Source organism: Plecotus auritus, assembly GCF_963455305.1.
Source record: "Plecotus auritus genome assembly, chromosome: 1".
Classification (NCBI taxonomy): domain Eukaryota; kingdom Metazoa; phylum Chordata; class Mammalia; order Chiroptera; family Vespertilionidae; genus Plecotus; species Plecotus auritus.
The window spans coordinates 49,790,482-49,818,015 of NC_137770.1; the positions used below are offsets into that span (position 1 = coordinate 49,790,482).

At 38.3% G+C, this 27,534-nt stretch overlaps 1 protein-coding gene across 6 annotated transcripts in view; it reads left to right on the plus strand.

Annotated features, from left to right (window-relative positions):
* The window catches only part of DENND4A (DENN domain containing 4A), a 129,907-nt gene that overhangs the window by 23,336 nt on the left and 79,037 nt on the right, over positions 1–27,534 (plus strand). For all 6 annotated transcript variants that reach the window (XM_080687107.1, XM_080687109.1, XM_080687108.1 and 3 more), the window contains exons 2-4: positions 13,873–13,950; positions 16,014–16,141; positions 24,168–24,500. In XM_080687107.1, coding sequence (XP_080543233.1) covers positions 24,190–24,500 — 311 coding nt within the window. In that variant the 5' untranslated portion in view covers positions 13,873–13,950; positions 16,014–16,141; positions 24,168–24,189. The remainder of the gene's footprint in view (positions 1–13,872; positions 13,951–16,013; positions 16,142–24,167; positions 24,501–27,534) is intronic.

A 27,534-nucleotide genomic window follows, 5' to 3' on the forward strand; every position in this document is an offset into this window, starting at 1 on the left:
TACGTTCTGAAAGTTCTATTATTTAGATATTGACTCTAATTTTCCTACCCCCCATATTAGGGGAGGGTTCAGAGCTAATTCTTTTATTATTTTTCCTTTTAAATATGCTTTGTTTTCTAGAGCAGTTTTGGATTCACAGAAAAATTGAGCAGAAAATACAGCGAGTTATCATATATTAGTGGCTTGGTGCATGCATTCATGCACATTGAAAGGAAATTAATTAGAAGGTGGCCGGCAGGGTGGGACTGCGTGAGATGGGCCGGACACGCCTTGGAGCCAACCTTCCACGGTCCCTCCCTGGCTGGCCACACCTGGAGCTGGCTGCACCTGGAGCTGTGCTGTGTCTTAAAGGGCGTGTGCAGAGTGAGCGGAGTCCCTCTGGCAGGTGGGGTCCCTCAGCCTGGCCTGCAGGGATCAGGCCAAAACCAGCAGTTTGACATCCCTGAGGGGTCCTGGAGTGCGAGAGGGCATTCTGCAAAGCTGCTGTTGCTCGGTGGCTCCTGTGTTGAGCGTCTGCCCCCTGGTGGTCAGTGTGCGTCATACCTACCAGCCGGTCGGCCAGTCAGATGGTTGCTTAGCCTTTTATATATATAGATTGCTGCCCCCACACAGACACAGCTTCCCTCACAATCAACATCCACAACAGAGTGTTACATTTGCTACAGTCAGTGAACCTACACTGAAACACCATTGTCAACCAAAGTTCATAGTTTCTATTGAAGTTCACTCTATGTTGTACATTCTGTGTGTTTTGACAAATATGGAACAACATATACCCACCATAATACAGTATTATACAGAGTAGTTTCACTGCCCGAAAAATGGCTTTGTGCTCATCCTATTTATCCCTCCTCCCTAAACACTGGCAACCCTTAATCTTTTTACTGTCTCCATAGTTTTGCCTTTTCCAGAATGCCATATAGTTGGAATCATATACTATTTTGGATAACAGTCCAATATCAGATATGTATTTTCCAAATATTTCCTCCCAGTCTGTGGGTTGCCTTCTCACTCTCTTAAGCCTCCATATTTTAATACTTTTATAATATACTAGAAGCCCGGTGCACGGATTCGTGCACCAGTGGGGTCCCTCAGCCTGGCCTGCGCCCTCTGGCAATCCAGGACCCCTCGGGGTATGTTGGACTGCCGGTTTCGGACTGATCCCCGATCCCCACAGGCCAGGCTGAAACCGGCAGTCTGACATCCCCTGAGGGATGTAGTAGTGTGTGAAGCAGTAGGCAGCTGAGGAGGAGCCTGCACTGCTCCACTTAACCTGGCCCCACTGCACCTGCCACCGCCACTGCTCGCTGCTCGATAAATTCACTGAGTGGCGCTCCTGCTGTGGAAGTGCACTGACCACCAGGGGGCAGCTCCTGAGTTGAGCGTCTGCCCCCTGGTGGTCAGTGCACGTCATAGTGACTGGTTGACTAGTCATTTGGTCGTTCAGTCGCTTAGGCTTATATATATATATACTAGAGGTCCAATGCATGAAGATTCGTGCAAGAATGGGCCTTCCTTCCCGTGGCTGCTGGCACCACCTTCGCTCCGGCCAGAGCTACCTTTCTGCCTTCGCTCCGGCCCAGAGCAGCCTTTCCGCCTTCCCACACTGCCCAGAGGCCCAGAGCTGCTGGGGCAGTGTGGAACACCTGTGTATGCAAATTAACCTTCCATCTTTGTTGGGTTAATTTGCATAATCACTCCTGATTAGCTTGTGGGCGTCACAAAGGTACGGTCAATTTGCATCTTTCTTTTTTATTAGTGTAGATATAGATATTTTCAGCTTCTTTTTAAAAAATATTTTTATTGATTTCAGGGAGGAAGGGAGAGGGAGTGAAAGAAACATCAATAATGAGAGAGAATCATTGATTGGTGCCTCCTGCACTCCCCCCTCTGCAGATTGAGCCCACACCCTGAGTATGTGCCCTGAATGAGAATCGAACTGTTACCTCCTTATTCATACTTGACGCTCAACCACTAAACCACACCAGCTGGGCTATTTTCAGCTTCTTTTTTTTTTTTCTTTTAATTTTTATTGTTGAAAGTATTACATAGGTCCTCCTTTTCCCCCCAGTTAACCTCTTCCAGCCCGCTCCCATCCTCCCTCACCCACCAGGCCCTCATTACCCCATTGTTTGTGTCCACAGGTTATGCATATAAGTTCATTGGTTGATCTCACCCTCCCCTGCCTTCCGTCTGAGGTTCAACAGTCTGTTCATACTTTTATGACTCTGGTTCTATTTTTGATCATCAGTTTATTTGGTTCATTAGATTCCATATATGAGTGAGATCATATGATACTTGTCTTTCTCTGACTGGCTTATTTTGCTCAGCATAATGCTCTCCAGGTCCATCCATGCTGTTGCAAATGGTAAGAGTTCTTTCTTTTTTATTGCCGTGTAGTATTCCATGGTGTAAATGTACCATAGTTTTTTTTATCCACTCATCTGCTGATGGGCACTTGGCTGTTTCCAAGTCTTAGCTATTATAAATTATGCTGCTATGAACATAGGGGTGCATATATTCTTTTTGATGAGTGTTTCAGATTTCTTAGGATATATTCCTAGAAGTGGGATGACTGGGTCAAATGGGAGTTCCATTTTTAATTTTTTGAAGAAACTCCATACTGTTTTCCATAGTAGCTGCACCAGTCTGCATTCCCACCAGCAGTGTACTAGGGTTCCCTTTTCTCCACAACCTCGCCAATACTTGTCGTTGTTTGATTTGTTGATGATAGCCATTCTGACAGGTGTGAGGTGATATCTTATTGTCGTTTTGATTTGTATCTCTCTGATGATTAGTGACTTTGAGCATTTTTCCATCTGTGTCTTGGCTTTCTGTATGTCCACTTTGGAGAAGTGTCTATTTAGATCCTTTGGCCATTTTTTAATTGGATTGTTTGTCTTCCTTTTGTTAAGTTGTATGAGTTACCTATATATTTTGGAGATTAACCCCTTATCAAATGTATTGTTGGCAAATATGTTCTTCCATGTAGTGGGGTCTCTTGTTATTTTGTTAATGGTTTCTTTTGCCGTGCAGAAGCTTTTTATTTTCATGTAGTCCCATTTGTTTATTTTCTCCTTAATTTCCATTGTCCTAGGAGATGTATCAGTAAACATATTGCTACGAGAGAGGTCTGAGATTTTGGTGCTTGTGGTTTCTTCTAGGACTTTTATGGTTTCATGTCTTACATTTAAGTCTTTTATCCATTTTGAGTTTATTCTTGTGTATGGTGTAAGTTAGTGTATTTTCAGCTTCTTTATGCCTTCTTTTTTAATTTTTTTCTTTATTGATTAAGGTATTACATATGTGTCCTTATTCCCCCGCCCCCCCCATTGCCCTCTCATTCCCCCGACTCATGCCCTCACCCCCTGGTGTCTGTGTCCGTTGGTTAGGCTTATGCATCTTTATGCCTTCTTAACACCACATTCTGATCATCTGCTCATTGATTTTATTTTTAATGGCATTCATTTTGTTATTTAACCTGTCTGATTTAAAAATTTTCAGTTATTTTTAACATCCATTATCTCTAGTTGGTTCTTCATGATTTCTTATTATTTTTCTAGTGTTCTACTTAGTTCTCTGAGGATGTTTGTTATGCTTATGTAAGAAATGTGTTCTGTTTGCTCTGGGATAGTTGTTCTGTTCTTGGACTGTTTTTTGGGTTTTTTCTCCTACCTCTCCTTTGTACTTCTGCAGTGTTTATTTTTTCTTTCTTGGAGCCCATATTCCCTTGACAATATCAACTATCTTGATTGATAATATAGGCAGAAATCCCAGATTCAGATTTATGCCCTTCCTGGTGAATTTTTAGAGTTCAAGTGTGTGTGTGGCAGAGAAGTGGGTTTAGGTCTAAAGATGGAGATATGCCAAAGAAATAGTTCTGTTTTGGCTATTAGATATACAGATAGCGTTATCAGGTAGGCCTTTTGAATTTCAATAGAGAGTCATGGTTGGTGATATAAATTCAAAAGTGAGCAGTAGTTAGTGGGATTAATATGTTTTCTTGGGACTATGAAGAAAGGGAAGATCCTGGAGGTTGGTTTGAATGCTAAAAGTAGGATAAGGGAGTTTAAAGAATAGAAGTTATGCATTGTCTAGGACTGGTCCTGGCCATCAGAAGGTTTAGAAAGAGCAATGTGTCATCTAGCTTCACTAAGCTGATCTAATCCTTGTCAATTCTGGGTCATTGTTTTAGTCTTCTGTGGAATAGTCTACTGGTATATTAGCAAGAAATCTGGAATAAGGAGTTTTAGGCCCTGCTCTTCTACAGATGAACTGTGCTATTTTGGGCAAGTCAAATTTGCCTTTCCACACTTGAATTTACTCAGCAACAAAATGATGAGATTGAACCAAATATTTTTTAAGATGTGTCTTTATCGATTTTTAGAGAGAGAGGAAGGGAGAGAGAAAGATCCATGCAAGAAACATTAATCGGTTGCCTCCCATACGCCCCTCCCCCTCCCCGGGATTGAGTCCACAACCCTCTGGTGCATGGGATGATGCTCAACCAAATAAGCCACATCAGCTGGGCTCAAAGTTTATTTTTAAAAATTATTTGCAAGGTTAACAATTCTTCCAAGCATGTTAATATTTGGATTTCTTGTGTTTATAGTCTTTGTTCATCTAGTAAGTCCTACAAGTAAAATAATTTTATCAGTAATTATTAACTGGGACAATAACTTTCAAATTTGTTTTCAATTATTAATTCTCAAAGTCCTTTTCAGTTGCTTATTAGCAAGTAAATTTGTTATATGTTACAGTTCATGGGCAAAAGTGAAAAGGGATTTTTTAAAAGGCTTAAAGTACCTTTATAAATAGGTGATGAGATTAAGAAATTAAAATGTTAAGCATTAACCAAATAACAGCACTACACTGTAAATCTTGTATATCTACTTTTCAAGAAAGGTGATATTTTTAGTCAGTGGCTCTCATTTTTATTACATATTAGTATAACTGAATTTTAGATTACTTATCTTATGTAAATGTTTTTTAATCACCCCAGTGAATATTATTTAAGTTCCTTGTGTATGTGTGACTGTGAAATACTGAAGAAAAACCAAATATTGTGTGTTTGAGAGAAACTTTTGGGAAGATTCCAGTGGAGGCAACAATTCATTTTAGATACCAGCTAACAAATGTTTATGATAAGTCAAAGAGGAAGTAAGAACTTGGTGATATGGGAGTGGTATGCATATGGGAAATTAAGTAAAAAAAAAAAAAAAAAAAAGATGGTGAAAGAGACATTTAAAACCAGACTTCCCTTTCACTCTAGACTGGTAAACACATATATTTGCATTTCATATGCAGTGCTGAATATGAAAAGATTTTCAGTACAAGATTGGTAATTGATATTTGTTGTTATTATTAATTTATAGTGAATCTGATTAGACTGTAGAAATGGTAAATATCATCGTTTCTTTATTTTAAAATAACGTAGTAAATAGCATTAAAAATTATCCAGGTATCATTTCCTCATTTCCATTTAATCATTTCTCACTTTTCCCATTTCTGCACTATTTTTCACTTTTATATTAAACCTCCACCCCCATCTTTTATATTCCTTTTCTTACTATATCTCTTTGTTCAACTTTCTTCCTTTTCTACTTTACTCTTTTGTCTTATTTTTGGTCAACCATTCTTTTTCTTACCTGTTAATTGCCCCACTTTCTTCAACCAATTTAACTTCTCTCACTTACCTGTTAATATTTGTCCATCAAAGTCCATGTTAACTAACACAAAGGTCTCCCCAGGAAATTGCTTTCTTCTTTTCCATTCTTTTTTTTAAAAAAATATGTTTTTATTGATTCTAGAGAGATGGGAAGGGAGATGAGATTGCTTCTTGGCCTTTTGGCTAAGATCAAGTGTAGAAACATCAATATCGATGAGAGAGAAACACCAATTAGCTGCCTCCTGCATGCCCCTTACTGGGGACTGTGCCCGCAACCTGGGCATGTGCTCTTACTGGGAATCAAATCTGTGCCCTCTAGATTCCTGGTCGACACTCAATCATTGAGCAATCCCAGCCAGGCTCTTCTCTTCCATCCTTGAATTGAAGTATTACATAGTAGAACTCCAAATCAAATGAGAGTTAAATTAAAAATTAATGTATTTCATCTTAGGCAAGATGTTTAACTTATATACCTCAATTTCTTCCATTATAAAAAAAATTGAAACTAAATCTCCATGTACCCTTCTAGCTCTAAAATCCTATGATTCTGTGGTGTTTTAACTTTCCCATTTTTTCCTACTGTGCTGGCCTTATTTGTTTAATAAATATTTACACACCTACCATGTGTTTTTAACTGCTATAATTTATGTGACCGAATCAAAAGAAACAAAATATAAGAGTTCCTGCCTTTCCATTGTTTATAGTCAGCCTGGAGAGACAAGAGGTATCTATCTGTATGTTAACGCTGTGTGTTATTTCCAGTTTGTTCCTGTTTAGATCCATATTTTCAAGGGAAAACCAGCTACTGTAGTTCCAACCTAACTTCTCCATCAGGAGCAGGGTTACTCCTGAACTCGGTAAAAGACTACTTTTTATGTTCTTATGCATATAGGAATCCCCATTGTAGTTGTTCTGTAGCATTATTTTATGTTGTTCACTTGATCTAGTCTAAAATTTGACCATAATAGAAAAGTTTATTTCAGAACTAAGGAGATTGATCTTCATTGTGATTTAGTAGATGATCATTCTCTGTCCTTCTTATCTTTTATGTGTATACATATGTCTGTGCGTTTATATGTTTGTATAATCATGTTCAAATATGATATTCCAGATGTCTGAGTAAACGTGACTAACAAGTCTTTCCTCACCACATATACTTTTTTCTTTGGTTTCTGTACCTATTTTGTAAGGGTGCATTGCTTTTGGAGACATCTTTTACTTTGTAGGCTATATGTGTTCTCTAGTTAAAAAAAAAACGTACATACATACATACATACATACATACCACTCCACAGGGATTAGGGACAGTGTTGGTAAGGGGACAAGACTTATAAAATGTCAACACTAGGGATCCTTGTGATGGAACTGTTTTGTATATCTACTTTGGTAATGCATACATGAAGCTGCTCATGTAATAAAATTATAGAGAACTAAATATACAAACACACAAATGCAAGTAAAACTGGTGAAATCAAAATAAGATAGGTAAATTGCATGAATATAATATCCCACTGTGAAATAGTACTACAGTTTTATGAGATGCTACCACTGAGAGAAACTGGATAAAAGGTATATCAGATCTCTATTATTTCTTTCAACTGAATGTGAATCTATAATTATCTCAAAATTAAAAAGGTTCAATTAAAAATAATAGCTATTTAAAGGAAACTTACTGAAATATAATCCTATCTAATAAAGAGGGAATATGCTAATTAACCATCACTCCATCACAAAGATGGCTGCACCCACAGCTGAGGCCAAGTTCCCATAAGGAGCCTTAACAAGCAATCAGCAGGGACCTGAGGCTACGCCCTCCCCAGCCCCCGTGGGGCTTGACAGGGGACCTCAAGGTGCACTTCCTGTCCTGGTGCTGAGCTAGGGGACCTCAGGCTGCTCCCCCAGTCCCAGCACCAGGCCGGGGGACCTCAGGCCACGCCCCCACCAGGTAGGGCTTGACAGGGGACTTCAGGCCGTGCCCCCCACTCCGGCACCAAGCCAGGGGACCTGAGGCTGCGCCCCCCTGCCTGGCGGGGCTTGACAGGGGACCTCAAGGTGCACCCCCAGTGCTGGGTCAGGGGAACTTAGGCCGCACCCCCCGCCCAGGCGGGGACCTGAGGCTGCACCCCCCCTGCCAATGGGGCTTGACAGGGGACCTGAGGCTGTTCCCCCCTCCTGGTGCCGGGCCGGGGGACCTGAGACTGCGCGTACCCACCCCCCCGCCTGGTGGGGCTTGACGGGGGACCTCAGGCCATGCCCCCAACCCAGTGGGGCTTGACAGGGGATCTCAGGCCATGTCCCCTACCTGGTGGGGCTTGACAGGGGATCTCAAGGCACGCCCCCCGCCCCAGTCTGTCTGGGGGACCTCAGGCCACGCCCCCCCATCCTGGCACCGGGCCAGGGGACCTGAGGCTACATCCCCTGCCCTGTGGGGCTTGACAAGGGTGGAACTGGCCAGGTCTGGATCTAGCCCAATGGGGACGGGGGCCGGCCAGGTCTGGGTCTCATGCGATTTTGAGGTGCACGTGGGTGGGCGGGGACTTGACTCTGGGTCCTGTGGTGCGCCCCAGACTCTGACAGGAGGAAGGTTTTCATATACATTTTACTAATTTTGTTTCATCTCTGACACTTCTATTATAGAGGAAGGGCAAATAGCAATATTAAATTATTTCCTCTAATTAATCCCCTTTTATTGTGCACGAATTTCGTGCACCGGGCCACTAGTTTAACATATGTAGCTACAGGAAATACATTGACATATTACTGTGAATATAAATTTAGTAAATTTGTAGGGTACAAAATCAATATACAGAGATCTATTGTGTTCCTGTATACTAGTAAGAAACTCTCTGAAAGAGAAATTAAGAAAACCATCTAATTTACAATTGCATCGAAAAGAATAAAATACTTAAAAATAAATTTAACAAATGAGGTAAAAGACCTGTACACTGAAAACTGTAAGACATGGATGAAAGAAATCGAAGAAGACACAAATAAGTGGAAAAATATTCTATGCTTATGGGTTGGAAAAAATCAATATTCTTAAAACGACCATACTATCCAAAGCCATATATAGACTCACTGCAATCCCGGTCAAAATTCCGGTGACATTTTACACAGAAATGTAACAATTCTAAAATTTCTATGGCACCACCAAAGATCACAAACAGCCAAAACAATCTTGAGAAAGAATAACAAAGCTGGAGGCATTTCACACCCTGGTTTCAAACTGTATTACAAAGCTAGAGTAAACAAAACAATATGCTATTGATATTTTAAACACACACACACACACACACACACACACACACACACACACACACACAGATGCAACGATCAATGGAACAGAATAGAGAGCCCAGAAATAAACTTATGCATATATGGTCAATTAATTTATGAAAAAGAGGACAAGAATATACAGTAGGGAAAGAATGGCCTCTTCAATAAATGGTGTTGGGCACACTGGCCAGCCACATACAAAAGAGTGAAATTGGAGCACTATCTTACATCATACACAGAAATTAACTCAGTGGATTAAAGACTTGAATGTAATATCTGAAACCATAAATTTTCTGGAAGAAAACATAGGCAGTAATAAGTTACTTGACAGGATGTCTTAGCAGAGTTTTTTTGGAGTTTTACACCAAAACAAAGGCAACAAAGCAAAAATAAATAAGTGGGACTGCATCAGAGTAAAAAGCTTCTGTACCGCAAAAGAAACTATCAACAAAATGAAAAGGTACCATACTGAATTGGAGAAAATATTTGCAAATTATATAACTCTCAAGGGGTTAATATGCAAAAAGTGTATTCATACAACTCAATAGCAAAAAATCGCAGAGTTAAAATGGACAGAGGACCTGAATAGACATTCTTTTAAAGAAGAATACAGATGGACAATAGGTATCTGAAAAGGTGCTCAACATCACTAATCATCAGAGAAATGCAAATCAAAACCACAATGAGGTATCACCTCACACCTATTAGAATGGCTCTCATCAAAAAGACAAGAAATAACAAGTGTTGGCAAGGATATGGAAAAAAGCGAACCCTTGTGCACTGTTGATGGGAATGTACTAGTAAATTGGTGTAGCACTATGGAAAACAGTATGGAGACTACTGTATGATCCAACAATTCCACTTCTGAGTATTTGTCCAAAGGAAATGAAAACACTAATTCGAAAAGATATTTGCACTCTCAAGTTCATTTGCAGCATTATTTACATTAGCCAAGATATAAAAACAATGTATCTATTGATGGATGAATGGATAAAGAAAATGTGTGTATACTTTATATTTTGTCCCAAAAAAATGTATACACACTTTAACAGCTGATAGCTCAATTTTGAAAATGAAATGTATTTCAATAAACACTGCCTTTATAATTATCAAAGTGTGTGTATACATTTTTGGGGGACACCCTGTGTGTGTGTGTGTGTGTGTGTGTGTGTGTGTGTAAACATATATAGATAGATAGATAGATAGATAGATAGATGTATATGTGTATATATATATATCACATTTTCTTTATATGTTTATATGTGCAATATTCAGCTATAAAAAAGGTGAAATCTTGCATTTTGCAACAACATGGATAGAACTTGAGGACATTATGCTAAGTGAAATAAGTCAGAGAAATCAATGATTCTCATCATCAATGTTTCTGTCTTATCTCCATCTTCCTTCCTCTCTGAAATCAATAAAAATATGTATATATTTTTAAAAAGCCCAGCTGGCGTGGCTCAGTGAAATACCGTATGATATAATTTATATGTGGAATGTAAAAAAAAACAAGTTCGTGGATGCAAATCAGATTGGTGGTTGCTAGTAGGGGATAAGGAGTGGGAGAAAAATGGGTGAAGGGAATCAAAGGTACAAACTTCCAGTTATGAAATAAGTCATGAGAATGTAATGTACAGCATGGTGACTATAGTTGACAATACTGTATTGCATAAATGACAGTAACTAAGAGAGTTGATCTAAAAAATTAACATCACACAAAAAATTTTTTAATTTCATAATTATGGTGACGAATGTTAACTATACTTATTCTGGTGATCATTTCACAATATGTACAAATATCAAATCACTATGTTGTATACCAGAAACTAATATATGTTTAAAAAGCAATTTAAAGGAGTCTGTGCTGAAAGATAATTTAACATATGTAGCTTTAGGAAGTACACTGATACATTACATTCCATTTACATCAAAGGATGATCTACTAAATAGATTTTACCCATTTTTTTTCCCCAAGTTTTCTTATGTATGTGTGGAAAGTAGAGCAATAGTTGTGATGTGTTGTCTTAATTAGCAGAACTTTGCACTTAAGTGATGCTGGTTTTATATGTCTCATTTTTGTAATAGGAAATCTATTAATTCTAATAATGGGTCAGTTTTTTCTTATAATTTATGAAATCAAAGTAAAGGTTTTGGAAGTTTATTTCATCAAAGGTGAAATATTTGATATTGTAAACTCTACTGTAAATCTAAAATTATCAACATTGAAGAAAATCCTATTTGTTTTTTTATTAAAAATATTAAGTTTAGTGGATCATTTACGGTAAGAAATGTTCTTATTATATTAAGAAAATCATGTAGCAGAAAATGTATTTGGAATTTATTGTAGCATACTCATAATTCATAATTGCAGCTAAATAAGCCTGATAGTCTATGAATAAACCAGAAGCTATAATTTTCAAAAGTTAAAGTATTTTTATATACATAGATTATTTCAGCTGGGAAATTTTTGTGTTTATCTGATGTTGAATTTAAGAAATGTTTCAGCAGGTCACTAATATATATGTCACTCCATATTTATTGACAGGAATTTTTCAGTGAATCTGAGGTAGAATGATGTCCTAGTTTTTGTTTGTTTGTTTTGTTTTGTTAATCCTCACTTGAGGATATTTTTTCCATTGATTTTTAGAGAGAATGGAAGAGAGAGGGAAAGACAGAAAGAAACATCAGTGTGAGAGAAACACATTGATTGGTTACCTCCTGCAGGAGCCCTGACCAGGGCCCCATGTGGGGAGGAGCCTGCAACCAAGGTACCATGCCTTTGACTGGAACTGAACCTGGGACATTTTAGTCCGTAGGCCGACACTTTATTCACTGAGTCAAAACGGCTAGGGCTAGTTTTTAAAACATATATCCATTCTGACCAATTTTAGCAGTACAAAATGTAATAAGATTGTATTTAACTTTATTTCTCATTCATTCTTTTCACCCATTCCCCTCCAAGACATTTTATCAAATCTTGACTCAAATAATTTTGGCCCTTTCCACCCTTCTCTCCTACTTTTCAAAGACAAACCAAGTTAGGTAAATCTGGTATCTGTTGCTGCTGCTGTTTCCTTGTCATCTATATATATAAAAGCCTAATATGCAAATTGTCCCCTCGGGAGTTCGACTGGGAGACCAGGGGTTCAACTGCTCGCTATGATGTGCACTGACCACCAGGGGGCGGCACAGAACGAAGGAAGGCCCTGGCCAGTAGCCGGGGAAGGGAGGCCCTGATCGGCTCTGATCTCCGGCCAGGCCTAGTGATCCTACCCATGCATGAATTTTGTGCACCGAGCCTCGTTAGTAGATAATCCACATTGGTTAGAGCTGTGGTTTCTTCCTCTTGATGTAATTGTTATTACTGCATTTCAACTTGCTTTCCTGCAAAAGCTTTTGACTCTTACTAAAACTCCTGCCTGTGCAAGTCTTCAGCATTATGAAGCTAACCCACAATGATTTGTACAATGCAGTTGGAATGGTTACACTCTAAGACTTTGTCAGTGGCATCATCTTTCCATTTGGTATTTACGATTACTCATAACTACAACTTACTAAATTACTCAACTTTGAAGAAAATGTGATAATGACATATTGAATCCCATAATACAATATCATTTATTATCTTGGATAGAAGTCCTGGGTTCCTTGATGAGATCTCAACCATGTTAAGAATTTGATATAACTGATTTGATTTTAGTATAAATATTTAAAGAATCCTATCTAATAAAAGAGTAATATGCAGATTGACCATCACTCCAACACACAAGATGGCTGCCCCCATGTGGTCAAAGATGGCTGCCCCCATGTGGACACAAGGTGGCCACCACAAGATGGCCAGCAGGGGAGGGTAGTTGGGAGGGACCAGGCCTGCAAGAGAGGGCAGTTGTGGGTGATCAGGCCAGCAGGGGAGGACAGTTGGGAGGGACCAGGCCTGCAAGGGAGGGCAGTTGGGGGCAATCAAGCCTGCAGGGGAGGGCAGTTAGGGGTGACCAGACTGGCAGAGGAGGGAAGTTGGGGGTGACCGGGCCTGCAGGGAAAGGCAGTTGGGGGGGACCCAGGCCTGCAGGGGAGAGCAGTTGGGGGGAACCAGGCCTGCAGGGGAGGGCAGTTAGGGGTGACCAGGCCTGCAGGGGAGGGCAGTTAGGGGTGACCAGGCCTGCAGGGGAGGGCAGTTAGGGGCAAACAGGCTGGCAGGGGAGCAGTTAGGCATTAATCAGGCTGGCAGGGCAGTGGTTAGTGGGTGATCAGGCTGGCAGGCAGAAGTGGTTAGGGGCAATCAGGAAGGCAGGCAGATGAGCAGTTGAGAGCCAGCAGTCCTGGATTGTGAGAGGGATGTCCGAGTGCCCGTTTAGGCCTGATCCCACCAGGATCGAGCCTAAACGGGCACTCGGACTTCCCTCAAGGGGTCCCAGATTGGAGGGGGTGCAGGCTGGGCTGAGGGACATTCCCCCGCCCATACACGAATTTTGTGCACCAGGCCTCTAGTTTGTAATAAAGGGAAAATACTTAGGGTGTTGACTTCTTTTGTATATGGAAGTTATTTGAGTTTATATTTAATTTTCTTAAATGTGTATATTTTTCCTGTAGGAATGAGATGCTATATCTAATGCCCCAGAAGTGATATGTTTTTTCTTTCTCATTCACATTGCTTCTGTGTATTTACTCATTATGTCATATTTCTTTTATTTTCTGTTTTTGTCCCCATTATCTGCTCTGTGTGTGTGTGTGTCTATTCTTGGCTGAAATGTGTTTTCTGAAAGAGCTAGTGTTTGAAAATTACTTATTGGCTCTTAACCATATGAAAACAATATATGCAAGCATTTTGTTTGAAAATTATCATTGTTAACAGAACTTTAAGACACTGTAGGGGTAATATTTGATTGGAATTAATTTAAGCCCAATTCTTGTTCCTTTCAATACAGTATTTCTCAAACTCTGAGGCTTGCAAAATTCACAAATTGAGACCTGGCATCATTTTCAGAGAAAGACCTTCGTAATGAGTAAGTAGTTTTTGTTTTTTATTTTGATTTATTTCTATTAGCTGTTTTCTGTATTAAACACTGAAAGTTTAATTTACCATATTTCTTAACCAGATTTTGGCACATATTCACCACATAATGATTATGAGTAACAAGTGACACAAGAGAACTTATTGAAATATGTGCCCTTGATCAGTATGAATGACCATTTATTAGAGATAGCAACCTCAAATGTAAAGAACACTGGTTTAAGGGACTTGAGTTCTTGTCCAGGTTGCTACTTGCTAGATAGGTATCCTTAAGTAAACCACCTTTTGTGCTTCAGTTTCTTTGGCTATGAAATGAAGGCTACTATGACTAATAATACATTTCCTTTCCCTCTAAATGTCTATTATTCCTATCTTAACCTTTTTTTTCCAATAAATTAGGGGTTGCTAATCTTTCATAAGGGTGCTGTCAAATTACAGTTATGTTTTGATTTTTGTTGTTGGCTTTTGCTTGGGAATTGGTATTGAAAGGGGAGGTGCTTCCAAAGTAGATCTAGGAGACAAGTAAGCCTCCCTTGCTCAAGAAGTTTGCTCCATATAGTCCAACAATTTGGATTAATAAAATTTACTTTTAAAAAGTCAAGTTTGCCTTGTGTGGGTTTAACCTTTTCAAAACAAATAAGGTTTTTTTCCTTTCAAAATTTCCAGAGAATGCTGATGCTGAAGGAGTGCCAGTTTTCAAGGAGATGGGGAGAAGGGACAATAAAATAAGGATCATCATGTTTGTGCATAAGGGATTTTGGGGAGAAAATGGTAGAGAAACTTTGGGCATAGTGGAGGGACACACTTGAAATCTGGAAGGGGGATAGGAGAAAAGATAGCTGGAAGTAAATAAAAGTATAGAAAGAGATGTGGAAAAGTAGAACTAAATAAGAAAGGCCTTGAAGGCAGAGGCTATTGCTTTAATCAGTATCATCACTGGCTCCTAGAATAGTGTTAAATCTTAGTAAGTATTTATGAAAAAATTATTGGATGAATCAATTAATTCTTGAATAAATTTCTAATTTTGCCTAAGGTCCTGATGGTTTTGGTTTTTGGTTACTTGACTCAGATCATCTAGTTTATCTATATCTATCCTACATTTAACAACAACTATAATATTTAAGGCAATTGAAATTCAGAATATTGATTCTGAATTATAGAAAAAGACATTATGTTTAAGTATAATATGCTTTAGAAGGATTACAAAGTGAACTGTTCATTCATTTAATAAATATTTTTAAATACCTATCTACCATACTTTGGGACTAGCTGGGAATGGAAAAATAGGGTGTTGGTTACAGTGGATACTATTTCTATTTGATGGAGTATTATGTAGTCATTTAGTATAATTATAAATATTATAGCAGTTTAGGAGATGCTTATTAAATGAATAAAATATATAACTATTTGTATTCTATATTATAACTGTGCATGATAAGAGGGATATTTTCTGTTCTCAAAAGAAAGTAGGAAACATTGTCATCTATAAGCCATATTTATTATTGTATATGGGATTATTTAATTTTTCTGCTCTTTTGTACAATTCATAAAGTTTAAATGAAAATCCACATAAATTTAAAATCTTTGAAAAATATCATGAACATATATTGACTGGAAAGAGGAAATACTGTAGTGGGTTGTCAAAGAGGAAAAGAGCAAAACTACTTTTGAAGGACAGTAGATAGATTGCCTTGGTTGGAAGAAAAATGAGAGATGAAGTTTAAAAAAGATGAGATTGGTGGTGTCTAGTTTAATTTTAATAATGTAAGGAAAGATGAGCTGAATTAGGTTATTACCTGTGGAATTATGTTTAAAAAATTTATTCTAGCTTATATAAGTGAAATGGAGTTAAGAAGTAGTTGAATTGGTCCATTGAGTTAGAGACCAATTTATATGTATCTTGCATTTGTGACTCTATATTAGATATATTTGCTCACTTTGCCATTTCAATAAGAGTTTATAATTTGGTAAAACTTTTATGTACAGACTTTTTGTTTTTCAAAAATCTTTAAAAGGTTACCTTTGATTTCCACTCTTGCCTTTTTTTATTCTTAGGATTAGTCTAAGTAGCAAATGCTTAACTATTCTGACCTAATGGAACTATATAAAAAATAAAAAAGGATTTGAATTGATTGAGCAGAGATTGAAAGGAGGAAAACAAGTCTTCAATAGTTTCTGAATAGGTAAGAGCTTTCTTATAATGATTTCTTAATTTAATTCTGATGAACCTTTAAGGAATAGAGAGGACATCCTTCTTGTTTGCTATTATCAAAGAAAATAGATTTAATTTTAAGTGAAATACTAGCTAAGCAGGTGTCTGAAATTTTAAGAAGATGCCTATAAACATTTTTATAAGCTAATTCTTTAAGTTATCTGTATCATGTTGAACAAAGAAGAATTAAAAACAATAATTGGTTAATAATGTGATATTACATATTATTACTTCAGCTTTAGTAAAGTTGTTTCAGGGTTTTATATTATTGTGAATACTTAGTGAACTGTTGGATTAAATGTTTGTTTTATGTGGCTCCCAGTTTCCAAAATGAACTTAAAGAAATTTACCTTAAAAAAAAAAAAGAATGAAAGAAACAAAATTATCTTCTAAATGTTTAACAGTTTTTGCTCTGATGTATTGAACTAAAAGTCCAACCAAGTTGTGTGTGTGACTAGGAATGCTTTCCTCAAATGCTCTTTCCAAGTCATTTCTGGTAACTTTTGCCACCATTTTCTCATTTTGCCAGCATTTAGTCATATCTATTTAGTATTTTCCATAAAGATCATAAATTTCACATGCTTTAATAAAATTACTAGGAAATAATAATATTCATTTCTGTATTAAATATTTTTAGTATTTTCTTTAACTTGTAATTTTTAACAATGTCTTCCACCTCGCTTCTAAATCTCAAATTTACTCTAAAAAGAGTTGATTTAAAATAAAAAGTAGAGTTGCATTTTCAGTATTGTAGACTTCCTGAATGAATTAAAAAGCATTTAGGTCTTTTAAGAAGTCACCTGGAAATTCTCCAGTTATGTTCTTGACATTACATACTTTGTCAATTGTGCCTTAAAATATTTTGCAGGCCTTTCTAACCACTCTCCACCCCCAAATGAATAACACTAACAAGAAGGCAAGAGAACTGGAGTGATATAAAATTTACTTTTTTGTTAATAAATGTGTGAAAATTTTATCACCACTTTAAAATTAATTATTCTTTTTTTTAAAATATATTTTATTGATTGATTTTTTACAGAGAGGAAGGGAGAGGGATAGAGAGTTAGAAACATCGATGAGAGAGAAACATCGATCAGCTGCCTCCTGCACACCTCCTACTGGGGTTGTGCCCGCAACCAAGGTACGTGCCCTTGACCGGAATCGAACCTGGGACCCTTCAGTCCGCAGGCCGACGCTCTATCCACTGAGCCAAACCGGTTTCGGCTAAAATTAATTATTCTTATGTCTTAATGAAGAACAATAACTTGTTCCTTTTTAGTAGTTATTTACTGTATTCAATTATGAATGAGAACAAGTTACTAAAATTTGTGAGCAGGAAGATCTAACAAAAATAAATTTTTTATACAAATGTCTCCCAAATATCTGCTTATTAGTACAATAGCTATTTATTTTAGTGGCTGAAATAGTAGCTTTCAAAAGACCTTATTAAATATGTATGTAAATATGTTTCCATGATAGTACTATTTCCATTCTCTTTCCCTTCTTTCAGCATAGCAAGACATAAAACTATTATATGCAATAGTGACTATATACTTTAGTTTAAATAACATGAAGTTGGAAAAAAGGAAAATATTTGAATCTCTTCATTATGAAGAGAGCAAAGTGCTCCACCAAAGTAATTTTTAAGAATAGTGTCTATCGCCGAAACCGGTTTGGCTCAGTGGATGGAGCGTCGGCCTGCGGACTGAAAGGTCCCGGGTTCGATTCCGGTCAAGGGCATGTACCTTGGTTGCGGGCACATCCTCAGTGGGAGGTGTGCAGGAGGCAGCTGATCGATGTTTCTCTCTCATCGATGTTTCTGGCTCTCTATCCCTCTCCCTTCCTCTCTGTGAAATATCAATAAAATATATTTAAAAAAAAAAAAAAAGAATAGTGTCTATCAAAAGCTTATCATTTAAAATTCGTGGACACATAAAACCACATAAGCACTTATAGAGAGGCTGGTTATGGAACTTTTGACCTAGCCATTCAACTTCAGTACAGTAAACCTATGATTTTGTAGACTTTGCTTTAACGGACTTGGATTTAATGGACCAAATTTCAGGTCCTTAAGTCATATGTGAAAATTAACACCCTGTTAATTTTGAATGCTTTTAAACAAGATTTACTTATAATTAAATTAACATCTTTTTTTTTGTTATTAATTCACTGTTACTTTTAACACATTTTATTTTATTTATTTATTTATTTAATAAATCTTTATTCAGATTATTACAATTGTTTCTCCTTTTTCCCCCCATAGCTCCCCTCCACCCGGTTCCCACCCCACCTTCTGCCCTTACCTCCCCCCCACTGTCCTCATCCATAGGTGTATGATTTTTGTCCAGTCTCTTCATGAGCCCCCCATACCCCTTTCCCCCTGAGAATTATCAGTCCACTCCCTTTCTATGCCCCTGATTCTATTATATTCACCAGATTATTCTGTTCCTCAGGTTTTTAATTCACTTGATTTTTAGGTTCACTTGTTGATAGATATGTATTTGTTGTTCATAATTTTTATCTTTACTTTTTTCTTCTTCCTCTTCTTTAAGAATACCTTTCAGCATTTCATATAATACTGGTTTGGTGGTGATGAACTCCTTTAGCTTTTTCTTATCTGTGAAGCTCTTTATCTGCCCTTCAATTCTGAATGATAGCTTTGCTGGGTAGAGTAATCTTGGTTGTAGGTTCTTGCTATTCATCACATTGAAAATTTCTTGCCACTCCCGTCTGGCCTGCATAGTTTCTGTTGAGAAATCAGCTGACAGTCGTATGGGTGCTCCCTTGTAGGTAACTAACTGTTTTTCTCTTGCTCCTTTTAATATTCTCTCTTTGTCTTTTGCTCTTGCCATTTTAATTATGATGTGTCTTGGTGTGGTCCTCTTTGGATTCCTTTTGTTTGGGGTTGTGTGTGCTTCCTGGACTTGTAAGTCTATTTCTTTCACCAGTTGGGGGAAGTTTTCAGTCATTATTTCTTCAAATAGGTTTTCAGTATCTTGCTCTCTCTCTTCTTCTGGCACCCCCATAATTCTGATGTTGGTATGCTTGAAGTTGTCCCAGAGTCTTCTTACACTATCTTCAACTATTTGGATTTTTTTTTTTGCTTTTTGCTTTTTCAGTTGAGTGTTTTTTGCTTCTTTGTATTTCAATTCTTTGACTTGATTTTTGTGTTCCTCTAGTCTGTTTTTGGGTCTCTGTATAATATTTTTTATTTCAGTCAGTGTATGTTTAATTAATAGTTGGTCCTTTTTCATATCTTTGAGGGTCTCGTTATATTTATCGGCCTTTTCTAGGATATTCTTGAAAAGCCTTATAACCGTGGTTTTGAATTCTATATCCAGTCGTTTGTTTTCCTCCATTTCTTTCGTTTGTGATCTGATTCTTTGACGCCGCATTTTCACTGCTTCCCTGAGTTGGTAAGGTAGATATTTGTGCTAGGCTTCCTATATGGCCCAGTGGGTCGGCCTCCCCAGTTAACCTGAGGTGGACACTCTTGGTGCACCCCTTTGTGGACTGTGTGTACTGCCGTGTTGTAATTAAGTCTTGATTGTTGTTGGTATCACTGGGAGGAATTGACCTCCAGGCCAGTTAGCTGTAAGGATCAGCTATGTCTATGCTGGGAGAAGTTCGGTGCTGAGACAGCCTTATAGGATTAGACTTGCCAAATTGCAATAGCCTCTGTGCTCAGCTTGGATGGGGTGGAGTCTCAGTCTTGGCTTCCCGTCAGCCTTGCCATTGCGCGCATGTGCGCGCCTTCAGACCTCTGCCTTCCCCGGCTCCCGAGTCTCCGCCCGAGAGTCCAGACTCCCCCCACAAGAGCGTGGGTCCCCAGGGGCTCGCCTGGAACTGGGGTCCAGTGCAGTCAGAACTGGGGCTCAGTGCAGTCAGGAGCCTCCGACTCCCTTCCACTAGGGAAAGCCTGTGGCAACCTCCATGGCCTTTGTGCGCACTGGCACGCGCGCGCCTTCAGTCCTCCGCCTTCCCCGGCTCCCGAGTCTCCGCCCGAGAGTCCAGATTCCCCCCACAAGAGCGTGGGTCCCCAGGGGCTCGCCTGGAACTGGGGTCCAGTGCAGTCAGAACTGGGGCTCAGTGCAGTCAGGAGCCTCTGACTCCCTTCCACTAGGGAAAGCCTGTGGCAACCTCCGCAGCCTTTGTGCGCACTGGCATGCGCGTGCCTTCAGACTTCTGCCTTCCCCAGCTCCCGAGTCTCCGCCCGAGAGTCCAGACTCCCCCCGTAAGAGCGTGGGTCCCCAGGGGCTCGCCCGGAACTGGGGTTCAGTGCAGTCAGAACTGGGGTTCAGTGCGGTCGGGGGCTTCCTTCCCCCTTCCGCCAGAGAAAGTCAGCCAGGCTCTCAGCTGCCCTTCCTCTCTGCGCACACAAAGACCCTTTGCCGTACCTCCAATTCTCTGTGAGCTTTTCTCTTTCCTTCTAGTTGTAGAATTTTCACTCAGCCAGCTTTCCTGTGGTTCTGGATGGTGTCCATTCTGTCTTTTAGTTGTAGTTTTGAAATTGTTGTGTGAGGCAGCAGTTTAGGTGCTTACCTATGCCGCCATCTTGGTTTCTCCTACTTTTAACACATTTTAGAGAATAGGCCATATATTGGGAAAAAAACACTGTAGTAATTTTTCTGACATAAATAAATATTACATATCTACAACTATAGTCTACATATTTAAATACAAGAATCACTGCTCGTAAATAATATTCAGCGAATTATTAGCACGTGATCACACCGCATCATGTGAGGTTAATTGATTCTGTTGTGTGGTTCCCACTACACTAAGCCATGCCCCAGTTGTGTGCATTTGTTTGCTCTTAATGACTGGCAAATGAATGCATTTACTAGACCTACTTGTTATAAATTTAAAGTTACTATAATGCATATAGAAAACTTTTCTGTGAAATTAGACTTTTCATACATACTTAATTTTAATTATACAGATGGGTCTACATAAATAAAAACAGGTAAACTATTTTGTCAATTTTAAAACATATTTTTTTTATGGATTTCAGAAAGGAAGGGAGAGGGGAAGAGAGACAGAAATATCAATGATGAGAGAGAATCATTGACCAGCTGCCTCCTGCACACCCCACACTGGGGATCGAGGTCACAACCCAGGCATGTGCCCTGACTGGGAATCGAACCGTGATCTCCTGGTTCATAGATGGGTGCTCAACCACTGAGCCACTCTGGCTGGGCTAATTTGTCAAATTTTTAACATACACATTCGGAAAACCTACTTTATTATATAACAGTCTTTTTGCTCTAATGGACATCCCTCACCTGAATTAGACCATTATCTAGAGCAGTGGTTCTCAACGTTTCTACAGTTAGTTCGTCATGTTGTGGTGACTCCCAACCATAAAATTATTTTCGTTGCTACTTCATAACTGTAATTTTGCTACTGTTAATGAATTGTAAATATCTGTGTTTTCCGATGGTCTTAGGCTCTACAGCAGCTGTTCTCAACCTGTGGGTCGCTGTAGAGCCTAAGACCATGGTTGGGGGTCACCACAACATGAGGAACTGTATTAAAGGGTCGCGGCATTAGAAAGGTTGAGAACCACTGATCTGGAGGTTTTACCACAAATTTATCCAGAAGACATAAGAGTTGTAGCCAGAGAGTTATGTTCAAGGTTATTTATCATAGCTTTTAAAAAATATTAGCAAAATAAGTAGAAGTAAAAATGATAAACAATAAGGAAATAGATGTTACGTTCACAAAATAAAATACTATGCAGCCATTAAAATTATTTCGAAGACTATTTAATTAAATGAAGAAAAAATTAAGTGCAAAGTGCTTTTATTCTCCTACTTTTTGAGAATTAATAGATGGTTAACTGGGTAACACTAGTTGTTTTTTTGTGGAGCACCTGTTATATGCAGTTAGTTGATAGTGACTATTCAAAGTTTAACAGAATCTTCTCTGAAGAACAGGTTTTTACTTTCTCTTTACTGTCAGCTTGGAGACATTCCTGAAAAGTTTAAGCCCATTATCTTGTGCAAAAATCTTATGTGTAAGGGAATTGCTATATAGGAGCCATATGTATCTAAATAAAACAAGAAGGGATATTTCATCCTCTTTTAGGCTTGTTTCCTAAACAAATAGAGGCATATTTATAGAGTATATTTCAGCATTGAGTACAGATTCCAAGAAATGTGGCATAAATTTTGAAAACTCATAACATTAGGAATATAGGAAACTAAGTGAGTTTTGGGATTATGATAAATATGGTGATACTTATATAATAAACAAGCATACTTTGTCCTCAGATGTTTTATAGTCTATACAAGAAGTTTGTTCCTCACTTTAAAATAGCATTTTCTAAAGCATGTTCTGAGGATTTTTTTTCTAGTTTTTAAGTGGGAAAATAGGGCTCATTGTTCAAATAGACTTGGGGCATCCTGGGTTAAACAAAGTTAATCGAGTACCTTTATCAGATGACTGCCGAGATTTTAATATCTTTATGTATTGTAAGTATACAAAAGAGGCATGTAGTATATATTTATTTGTCCACAGAATCCTTTCTTTGCATTTATTGCAACTAAGTCTGACATGAGACATGTGTTGGGACATTTTTGTTTTAAATTATTTTTCTATAACTGTTATATAAGTAATGACAGTTCTGTGGGGTGAAATCTCTTAGTTAAAGAAACAAATAAGATTTAAATGATACTAGACAATGGAAGGAAATTTTGCTGTTAGTGTTTGCATTACATGATGGATTTTACTGTGTATTTTTTCTTTGAATTTGTTATAAGCATGCATTTCTGTTATAATCTCTGCCTTATTTTTATTGTTTGAAGTTCTGTTTGTTGCACCTGCTGAGACTCATTCAGAGTGGATTTTTCTCTGCGTGTTTTTGTGGTTTTACTAGTAGAATAGGAGGTCATGTTCAGTTGGGCTTTACCTGTGGAAAACCTGGGTTGAGGGTGTACCCTCTAGAACGGTCTTGCATTTACTTCCCCAGGGGTATCACTAGCCTGAGAACACAGTTATTATTAATATCTCAGTTTGTAGCTTCCTGGGACCATAGCTTAAGATCAAACCTCAAATCCAAGTCTGAGTAGGCCTATTGTTATACATGCACAGAGACTTTTTACCCTCCAAAGCAGAGCCCAGATTGAGGCAAACTTTATTATCTCCCTGTACCAGTTGGTGGATTTTCAAAATTCACTCTTTAACTGGGGATATAGTTCTTTGAGACTCATGACTTTTTACAGATGTCTCAGTTCCAATTCCCTATGTTATGTGATCTCAGAGTCTTGTCTCCTGTCTCTGTGATACCTTTTAAAACACAAACCCCTTGATAACTGAGGAGGTCAGCAAACTTCCTCCACCAGTATCAGTTTATATACTGCATTCTGGTCTTTGGTTTCCTCACTGTTTTGGGGGCCCTGGGGATTTTCTTACATTTTTTAATGTTAATCTATGCATTTAAAAGGATATGGAGGTCCTGGCCTGCTTGGCTCAATGGATAGACGGTCGTCCTGCGGACTGAAAGGTCCCGGGTTCAATTCCAATCAAGGGCACATGTCTGGTTTGCAGGCTCAATCCCCAGTAGGGAGCGTGCAGGAGGCAGCCAATCAATGATTCTCTGTCATCATTGATGTTTCTCTCTCTCTCTCTCCCTCCCTTCCTCTCTAATATATATATATATATATATATATATATATATATATATATATATATATATATATATATATATTAAAGGGTATGGGGGTTTTGTTTTCTGTCTACTTAGGTAATCAAGGCATCCATATTGCCAAAAATGGAAATTCTTACGTTATTTTTATAATCACAAATAATGCCAACTATATTCTCATTTTTTTTTAAAAAAAAGGCGTACTTTCTATATATGAAAGTGAAATGTATACTAGTGTGTTTATCAAGGAGGTAGTGTTCTTTTTGTAGGTTTTTTTTATTTGCACAAAAACCACTTATATTTATTTGGCTTATTAAAGGAAAATACTAGTCTTTTACTTTTTTTTTAGATGTAACCTTCTGTAATGGAAGATGATTGAAGATAAAGGGCCTCGTGTTGCTGACTACTTTGTTGTAGCAGGATTAACTGATGTTTCAAAGCCTTTTGAAGAAGAAATTCACTTCAATGATGCCTGTCATAAAGTAGCTAAACCAAAAGAACCTATCACAGATGTTTCAGTTATTATTAAATCTCTTGGGGAGGAAGTGCCACAGGATTATATGTGTATTGATGTTACCCCATCTGGATTGTCAGCTGACCTCAATAATGGAAGTCTTGTGGGGCCACAGATTTATCTTTGCTATAGAAGAGGAAGAGATAAGCCTCCACTTACAGATCTTGGGTAAGTCTTTTTAAAAAATAATTTTTGTTTCCCTGGCTGAGTGGTGCAGTTGGTTAGAGAGCTGTCCCATGCGCCAAAAAAGGTTTCAGGTTTGATTCTCAGTCAAGGCATGAACAGGAGACAACAAATCAATTTTTCTCTCTCACATTGATGTTTCTCTCTCTCTTTCTCTCTCGAAAAAATCAATAAAACATATTCTCGGGGGAGGATTAAAAAACAATTATTGTCATTATTATTATTGTTATAGATTCTGAAGTTAACTATTTAATATTTTTAATTAATAAGTATATGGCAGCTTTAGAAAAAGAAATACATATGTAATCCAGAATCCTGTATTCTATCACTTTGTTCATTATACCTTTTCAGTGTCCCTTTGTCCTATAGGTTCCCAGAACTTGCATCTTGTCTGAGTTTCTTTCTATTAAAGGTAGGGGGGATGTTCTGGCCAGTCTGGCTCAGTTGGTTGAGCATCATCCCATGCACCCAGAGATTACCAGTTTGATTCCCAGTCAAGGCACATGCCCAGGTTTCAGACTCTGTCTCCAGTAGGAGGTGTGCAGGAGGCAGCCAATCCATCTCTCTCTCTCTGTCTCCCTTCCTCTCTCTATAAAATCAATAAAAACGTATTTTTTAAAAAGGTGGAGAGAATTTGAAAAACATTTATAGAAAAGTACTAGAAAATTAATGTATTATCCTGAGCATAAAATATTAAATTATTTTTAAAGTACAAAAAAAGGGTGGTTTTTAAGCATGTACTATAATGATCGTTATAAATGGACTAGAGGCCTGGTGCACGAAATTCGTGCACTGGTAGGGTCCCTAGGCCTGGCTGGTGATCAGAGCCAATCTGTGGGGCTACCGGCGGGGCAGTCAGGGGGCCCCCCACTGGCACCCGCCTTGGCTAGCCTGGCACCGCCTGCTCGCTGGCCCTGCTGCCACTGGTCGCCTCTCCCTGTGGGAGGTGACTGGCAGGGCGATCGTGGGGGGGGGGGGCGCCCACTGGCACACGCCTTAACTGGCCTGGGGCCTGCGGGCTGGGGGCAGCTCTTGTGTTGAGCGTCTGCCCCCTGGTGATCAGTGTGCATCATAGCAACTGGTTGTTCCACCAGTCATTCCGCCGTTTGGTTTATTTGCATACTAGGCTTTTATTATATAGGATAAGTCTGTATGCTGAAAACAAGGATCTTGAGGTAAATTAGTGCTTTCCTTAGGATACTATATATATTGAACTTAAGACTCCTTTTTAATATAACAGATTTATTGAGAATTCACATACCATACAATTCACCCATTTGAGGTGTACAATTCAGTAGTTTTTAGGATATTTATGGAGTTGGTGGAGTGCAACCATCACCACAATAAATTTTAGAACATTTTTATCATGCCAAAAAGACACCCTGTACTCACTTTAGTCACTATTCAATTCTCCCGAACCCCTTCAGCTTCAGGCAATCACTAGTCTATTTTCTGTTTCTATAGATGTGCCTATTCTGGACATTTTATATAAATGGAATCAGTGTGTGTGTGTGTGTGTGTGTGTGTGTGTGTGTGTGTGTGTCTGACTTTTTTCACCGTTTTCAAGGTTTATCCATGTTGTAGCATGTGTCAATACTTTTATTCCTTTATACAGCTGAATAATATTCCATTTTGTAGATACACCACAATTTATCCTTTTTTTCAGTTGATTGTGGGTTGTTTATATGTTCTGGTTATTATGAATAATGCTGCTGGAAATATTCATGTACAAGTTTTTATATGGACATATGTCTCCATTTCTCTTGTATATTTACTTAGAAGTGGAATTTCTGGGTCATATGGTAACTGTGTTTAACCTTTTGAGAAACTGCCAGACTGTTTTCCAAAGTAGTTGTACCACTTCGCATTCCCACTGGCACTGTATGAAACTTCCAATTTCTCCACATCTTAGCCAACATTTTGTTTGTCGTTTTAATTATAACTGTCCTAATGGGTATGAAGGGACATCTTATTGTGGTCTTGATCTGCATTCAACTGGTGGCTGATGATGTTGAGCATCTTTCATGTGTTTATTTGCCATGTGTAAATCTTTGGAGAATTGTCTATTCAGAATCCTTTCCCTGTTTTTAATTGGGTTGTCTTTTTATTGTTGAGCTTTGAGAGTTTGTTACATATTCTAGATGCACATTCCTTACCAGATACATGATTTACAAATATTTTCTCCCATTCTATGGGTTGTTTTTTCACTTTCTTTATGGTATCCTTTGAAGCTGAAAAGTTTTTAATTTTGATGAGGTCTGATTTAACTATTTTTTCTTTTGTCACTTATGTTTTGGTGTTGTATCTAAGAAGACTTTTACTAGTCTATGGTTAAGGAAGGGGTTCAATCTTACCCTTTTGCATATGGATATCCATCTGTCCCAGGACCGTCTGCTGAAGAGAATATTCTTCTCCCATTTTCAAAAATTAATTGGCCATAGATGTATGGGTTTATTTCTGGACTCTCAATTCTATTCCATTTGTCTACATGTCTGTCCTTAGGCTAGTACTAGACAGTTTAGATTACTGTAGCTATGTAGTTAGTATTTACATTGGAGTGTAAGTCCAACTTCGTTCCCCCTTTTCAAGATTGTTTTGGTTATTCTGGGCCTTTTAAATTTTAATACGAGTTTTAGGATCAGCTTGTCAATTTCTGCAAAGATTGGGGTTCTTTTAAAAGAGGAATATATGCATATTTTACATATGTGTAAAAGAGGATTATATAAATGTAAAGACGTAATTTTTTTGTAGGAAAAGAGGAACAAAATTTAAAAGGTAGAAAAATAAGATTCCCACAGGAAAACTGAAAGAAAAAGACCAAAGAAAGGCCAGTAGTAGCTCTAAGAATGTCTTCAAAATGAATGAAGAGTTTATAAGGTGTAGGGAGCAGCTATTGGGTCAAGCCTCGGACTGACCTGTGGCAGAGCCACATACAAGTCCCAGCTTGGAGTACAGAGCCCTCCTAGCACAATTAAGCTTGACCTTATAGTCCTTCCTCTTTCCTAGGTAGCTAATGGGC